Source organism: Alligator sinensis, unplaced genomic scaffold (assembly GCF_000455745.1).
Source record: "Alligator sinensis unplaced genomic scaffold, ASM45574v1 scaffold984_1, whole genome shotgun sequence".
Taxonomy (NCBI): Eukaryota; Metazoa; Chordata; order Crocodylia; family Alligatoridae; genus Alligator; species Alligator sinensis.
Genome location: NW_005842204.1, coordinates 1,331,291 through 1,338,678, shown reverse-complemented (window position 1 = coordinate 1,338,678; position 7,388 = coordinate 1,331,291). Strand labels below are relative to the sequence as shown.

The window sequence follows — 7,388 nt, the reverse complement described above, 5'->3', positions numbered from 1 at the left end:
CAGGAAGTCTGCTGCCTTCAACAGACTTGGGTGAAGGCTTTAGAAGAAATAGGAATAGACCTCAGATCCCCTGAATCCAAGCCTATTTTTTAAAGCATCCAAATGTCCCAATGAGTTTTATAGGACAGTCCCAAATTTCAGAGCCATTTCCTGCAATCTCTGAAGAATCTCTGCATTGGGATTCTCCCACGTTTGAAAAATTGATGTGAAATAAGCTGATCCCTTTGAGTGTTCCCAAGGCATTAGGCAGTATCCTGCTCCAGCAGCTGAGAGGTTGAAGCCGTGGGCCTGGGGCTGCCTCCTGAACTAGAGACTGCACTCTGTGCAGCACTGTCCTGGGGCTAACTAGTTTTGCCTCTCAGCAGCTAATTAACCTATCTACGTTACTGGAGAAAAAGCAGCAATGCTAACAGGAACTGAAAGTAATGTTGGCTCCTTCTAGCTTCAGAGGTCTGAGGGGTGTCTGGAACCACGTCCTAGATGTCGCTCCTTGAAAAGTGATCTTTCTCATTTTTCTGCTCAAAACACCTGGCTTCCTTATACTCTCGTCACCTTTTACTGGCAACAGCATTCCACCGTCACCAGTATTTGGCCTAGCAGTTAATGGTCTCTTACTAAATGGCAGTGGGGAGGAGGGAAGGGGAACTGCTCCAAGAATAAGAAGATGGGGCAAGCATGGAAAGGACAGATGGAGCAGTGAAGGTATGGCGGGGTAGAAAATGGGGTCCATTGTGATCATCCTTTCAAAGTCCTCTCCCATATCAGCATCAGTCCCATAGCAGTCAGACAGTAAAGCAGCAGTATCAATAGGCAGGAGGGACAGCAGCCTTGGTTTCAAGCAGCAGGCAGAATGAATAACAACCTTGGTATTTTACTACTATAGCTCTGTGGAAAGGACTTTTGGAATACGCAAAATGTGCAAATGTGTATTTCTGGCATTAAGGCTCATTGTTAAGCAACCTTTTTTTTTCCTTTTCTTGTCCTTTGAGACCCTTTAAAAAAAAAAAATACTGCATTTTTGTCAACCGAAATGAAAGACAAATGGTAACTTTGGAAGCAAAGGGAATTGAGGGGCACAGATGGGGAGCTGGAGTCTGCATAATGTGTCATGGCTCATCTTTCTCTGCCACCATTTTGTTGGTACTCTGGGAATAGAGTGAAAAATTGACAATTAAACTAGTGGTAAAGGATCCATGTGAACTCCAGCTGTGAATAAGGGATTAGTCCCAAAGCACAAAATGGAGTCGTGATATTCTGCTTCCCATATTTAAGGCACACAACTCCCTAGTTGACAAAGACTGAAGATAGTTCATTCCTGTTTTTGCTTTTCTTCATCAAGTCAGTGTTCAGAAAATAGCACCGGTTTCATCCTTCCCTGTATTCCATCACCAAAAGCTTACCTGGAAGAAGCCCTTATAGGTAGAAGTGAAATGGCTAGTCAATTTGTGTTCATCTGGTGGTTGACCTCTCTTTGTACAGCCATAAATAAACTTGGCAATCTGGTATAATGGTGCAAATTAGTGGCAGTTTTTCTGAGGGCTTTCTTAGTCTCTTCATTTCTTCAAGGAATGGGTTTGAGAACATCAAACACTTTGCCTTACAAGGCACTAAATCACCCTACTGAATAGTAAGCCATTGGATAGAAGCAATAGTTGCTTCTTCTCTACCACTCTCCATTGTTAGCTCTCAAAGTATTTTGCAGGGAAAAAAAAGGATCTTTATTCCTCTCTTATAAAACAGAGGAATGAAGCCTTCAGGAGTAAAATGAGATCACCAGCAGTTTGTGGCTCTGGTTTCTTGAATTCCAGTTTGGTGAGGTATTATCTTGGCTACCCCTTTCAATCCCTTTCCTAGCCTTAGCCAGGTTAGCTCTGTATTTCATTTCTAGGTTCATAAACATCTAATCTCCCACACCTTGTTTTTAAATGAGATAAAACAGGCAGTTCTGTTCTCTCGTTATCTTTTCTTTTTGTGCACCTGTTTCTACGTGGCCAGGTTCTGGCTGAAAGTGAGCATCGTGAAAGATTTACCAGTGTATTTTTCAGTCCTAGGAAGCATCAAAAACAACATTTCCACCCAGTTTTACAGATGCAGTTGTTCAACAATTATCCCATTAAGCATCTTCCTAATTCTTAAGTGCCTGTCTTAACTGAACCTTCAAACCTCTTTAAGTTCATCAGTTGTAATAAGCTGCTTAGCATTGTTTTAAGCCCTTGAAATCTGTGTATTTCTCAAGGAAGGGGGATTCATTCTTCTTTTGTCCTTTCTGATTTGTTGTTTATAGATCCAACACGGGTTATGGTGCCACCTTTCAGCATGGATGTCACTGTTGGAGAAAGTATTGTCCTGCCTTGCCAGGTATCTCATGATCACTCGCTAGATATTATGTTTACTTGGTCATTTAATGGACACCTCATAGACTTTGAAAAAGACGGGGATCACTTTGAAAGAGTTGGAGGGGTAAGTATTAATATTAAAACAGTCCCCAAAAGCCATTCACCTTTTCCACTGAAAGCTTCAGTAATGACCATAGATAACATAGAAAAGAAACCAAACCTAATGGGAAATAGAACGTGTTAATATATCCAGGCTGATTGATATTTGTCTTGTGCTTTACAGGCTACAAAGAAAAACGTTAGGCAAATATTCTAGTTTGGTAGTATTTCATGGAGCCCAATATTAATGCGATTCCTTGAGCAATATCTTCTCATGAATTCTAGGAGCAATATGTTTTTTATGTCAGTGAATCCCACCAGTGCTAATGGGAGCTATGGCACATTCATTATTCCAGTTCATAGAATATAGACTTTTTTTATCTTCCCAGGGGAGAATACTCTCCTTAATATTTTTCCTCCCAGCTGAAGGAGCAAAGCATATACTAAACCACTGTAAAACTTTGCATTCACCAAGGCAATTATAATTTTGTAGCAGCCCTTTTCCAGAGATCTCAAAGAGTAATCTGTTTGATTACTCTTTGAAATAATCATGTTTCCCTAGTACCCTCACTGTGTGATCCCTCTTGTGACCAAGTTACTTCTGCAAGCTAAATATTTTCCCCCTACATCGAATAATCCTGCATAGCATCATCAACAATATTGGGCATGGGATCAAGGGTTCTTTATTTTATTGCCTGAGTTTTCCCAAAGGATGGTATAGAAGACTGAATACCACTTAATTTTATATATATATACATGTGTGTGTATTTGCTTACATGAAAATCAAAACCGTGACTTTCAAACTTTTATAGCAATCAAAGGGTACCTTAATTATAGGTTACAAACACCATATCTGGAAGCTGATACCAAGTAAAGAAGTCAAATCTGGAAAAGGTTCTAGACATCTTGTGTGACAATTAAAATGAAAAATAGCTCATTATACTCAAGGCAAGGGAGATTCATTCCCCATTCAAGGCAAGGCAAGGGAGATTCATTCTTCAGTCGTTAGGAAGCATCTATCTAAAAATATTCTCTATTTTCTGAACAGTTGTTTTAAAGGTTCTGGGGATAAAAAAAGTCTTTTTCCTCTGACTCACCAATTCATACACAGCCTCCAAAGTTGTTACCATCTGATAACTACCGACCAACGTGTGAGAAATGAGTCCACATTCTTCCAGACAAGTGTTTGGATCAACTCAGCAAACTAGTCCTGTAATTGGCACTAATTGACATCCTTGTTAGCAACCCAACCCATAGAGTCTGAGTGTTAAATGGACACAGAGAATGAACTGCCCTCTCCCATCTGTTGAACAAGCTGAGATAAATTGGCATGACACAATGAGGAAGCCTGTCCTTCTGCTACCTGTGCTGAACTTTGTTGCCAATGGAAGATTTCAGTCCCCAGAGTTGTAAATCCAGTGCTTAATATGTGAGCAGAACCAGGGGCCAGATTGAGAATTTTTCAGTGCATCCCTAAAGGAGACCAGACATCCAAAGGGCATCAACCTTCAGGTCCTATTAATACAGGGCTAGGCTCCCATTTATGCACCTAAAATGGCCATTTCCTCTAGGTGCTTAAACTAGACAGGAGCTTTTGGGACACATCTGTGCAGCTTTCCTGGTGCTCCTGCGCATGCTGGTGAGAAGCCCAGTCCCACTTCCCCACTCACCGTGTGCGCATGTGCAATCTGCAGGTGAAGAGGTGAGCCCTCCCTCATGGCTTCTCCCCACTGCTGGTGTCAAGTACATTGGGGAGGGAGCTCTCAGAGGATGCTCCCAGGGTGGCTTCACTGCTTTATTTCCTAGTTTGGAAAAGGTGGATCGGGCTGTGGCTCAGCAACAAGTTCATGTCCTCGGAGAAAGCCATTGAGTGTTAGGCTGTTCTGAAGATCAGTAATGAACAGGTCAACATCCTTATTCCTTTCTAAATGTGTAGGGTATTGGGCCCAATCAGTAAAAATCAATTAAATCGATGGGGCTAAGAACAGACATTCGGGGAGGTTAAATCAGATTCAAAACGGCTGCATGATTTAAACTCAGCTCATTCGAGTGCCGACCTTACACTTAAAGACGCGGTCTCAGTGACCAGCAGTCAGTGTAAACCTGGAACTGAGCAGAAGTTCCATGCACACAAACTGGGCTAAAAATTGCAGAACCCGATTTAAGATCAATCTGGAACTTTGTAGCATCAGACTCATTCGATTTCGGTCAAACCAGTGCATGGACCTTCTGTCCACTTCCCTCGCACAGCCCCAAGGTTGGGAAAACCCAGCCGCTTGCCCCAGCCCTGGGGCTGCTCTTTTCACTGCATCTCCCGCTTCACTGGTCTGTTTTGTGCCCCCCCGCCCCCTTCCCTGCCCACCACCAGCCATCTCTCTCCACCCCCGTGCCACTTGGAGTGCAGCCGCTTTTGTCAGTGTTTGCCCCTGCCAGAGGCAAGCAAGTAAGTCCCTGTGCAGGGCAGGAGGGATGAGGGATGAGGACCCACCCCACCCATGGGTAACACCTGCCCTCTGCACCCTACCCATGGGATGCACCTGCCCTCCCTACCCTACCCTACCCTACCCGCAAGTTGTGTCTGATCCCTCTATCCGTCGCGGCTTGCATCTGCCCCCATCCCCCAGTGGACCCCAGATCCTCTCGAGCCTGCTGGCCTCCCAACCCTCTGGCTAGACCCTCCATCCCGACTTACCTGATACTGGGCAGCCATTTTGAATCAAGTTAACCTCCCCGTAATGCCCCCGAATGTCTGTATTTAGCCTGGGAGTTCTTTCATTTAGCTGAGTACGATTAAGAACAGTTGTATTTTCCTTTCTCTGAAGGATCTACTGCCTGGCAGGCAAGACAACCGGATGAGCACCATAGGGCACCCAAACTCCTTTCACGGTACCTTGTCTGTAGGCATAAGCATATGAACAGAAGACATGAGTTTATCCTGCACCCACCAATACATGTTAAATTTCCTTGTGCATTTTCCTACTCCAAAAATAGAAGCTAAATTCTTTTATACTGAGTACTAAGCTACTACAGTTTAGCTTTTATTTTCTGTGGGGTACGAGCATGTGCACAAGGACACACACACACACACACACATGTACACAGCCCCCTACTCCTGTCCCATTTCCTCTGGGAAACGGGTCATGTGTCCATATCCTGTGAAAGTATATTTGAGGTTTGACTTTGTAGATTTATGCTAGAATTTTCAAAGGATCCACATCTCTTTGAAGTTGAATGGAAATAGATGTCTAATTACAAAGGAGGTTAGCTGGCCATACCAGCTACAATAAATAGATAGGGTCAAGGTCCTGTGTATGCAGGTTGGAAATAAGCTCTCCAGGAGATTAGGAGTAAAGAAGAATATCATTCTACTTCAGTTCAAAGTTTTAGAGTCTCCTTTGAAATGTAAATATGGGCGTAAGGTAGGGCTAGAAGAAGACAGGGTAGATATGCACCTGATAGACTAACTAAACAAGACATGTAGTAAGCATAAGCGTCTGTGAACTCAAGTTCACTTCATTAGATGCTAGAAGTCTCTTTAGAATCACAGGAAAATAGGACCATAGGAGGTCACCTACTCCACCCATGCTCAAGGCAGAATCATCCCTGTCTAAAACATTGCAGTCAAGTGTTTTTCTAACCTGCTCTTAAAATATTCCAAGAGTAGAAATTCCACAACCTTTCTGGGTAGCTATTTTACTATTTTACTATGTTCATAATAAGAAAAGTATTCCTAACATCTGCCCTAAATTTCCCTGGCTGCCATTTAAGATCATATTATTTCTTATCCTGTTCCCTGCAACTAAAGTACTGAATTATATCAGTACTTGTGCTCTCTGCTGAGACTGTCAACCAAGAGACCACTTTATAATGTGGACTTCAGATTAAGAAACCACAACCAATAAGACCACAGCCATTTCACTGTCTATAGCCCCTGAGGGTGCATCCCCACAAGCAGAAACATGCATTCCCCAGGGACAAATAATAGTGGCACATATTTGTGCTGCTGCCAGTTGTCCCTGGGGAATGCCCCTACATGTGCGCTCTGGCATGTGGCAAGTTGCCCCGGATGGAGTAGGAGAGGCTGGGGCCAACACCTCGACTGGCCCCAGCAGTTGTACCTGGGGACCTGGAGGCCTCCCAGGGCTCTAGCAGTAGCAGTCCAAGTGCACAGAGCCTGGCTGGCAGCCAGAGCATGGCTGGCCAGGTTCCAGTTTTGGGCTGCACATGCTGCCAGCGCATGTGCCACCCCACTTTTTTTCTGGTGCAGGTATTTTTGACACTGGGAGCTCCTGGTGTAAAAAAACCCCACCGTGCTACAAATTAGCAGAGCAGCAAAAGCTTGCATGTGCAGTATGTTCAGATTGCAGCACCACGGGTGGGTCTACAGCACCACAAACTGCATGTGCATATTTGTGGGGACATGCCCTGAGAGTCCCTAGCCATTGGGACCGTTCAGAACACAAACACTTAATCGCTTAGGCTGTATGTAAAACACAGCAACAGCCACCACTTGCATTCAAAACCATGCAGGGAAGGAGCATGAAGATATTGTGTGATGCCCCATAGGGCTGTGTGAAGCTTCGGTCCCTGATTCGATTCGGTGGCCGAATCTCTGAATCCAAATCGAATCAGAGGACCCTTTAATCTCTCCAAATCAAATTGGAACCCTCCAAATCAATTTGGAAAGATTCGGAGATTCGGACATAGAGACAACTTGAAATGTTTTTTCTACATATCTCTAGGTAGCAGTGGCTCATGAGTGCTGCAATGCTGGGGCACATGGAGTGCCCCACAGAAGCATGGGGGCCTCCCCAGCGTGCTCAGCAACAGACCCGGAAGTGGACCAGAAGCACTTCTGGTGCATTCCAGGTCCACCGGGGAGCGTGCTGGGGGGCCCTCGGCTTGGTGACTGGTGCCTCCTGGGTCTGGTGGGGCACCTGGGGTCCCCCTGCA

General features: G+C 44.5%; 1 protein-coding gene across 1 annotated transcript in view; it reads left to right on the top strand.

Annotated features, from left to right (window-relative positions):
- CNTN4 (contactin 4) overlaps nt 1–7,388 on the top strand; it is a 575,590-nt gene that overhangs the window by 547,859 nt on the left and 20,343 nt on the right. Inside the window, 1 exon segment of the mRNA XM_006026697.3 lies at nt 2,285–2,460. Within this exon segment, the coding sequence (XP_006026759.2) occupies nt 2,285–2,460 (176 nt within the window).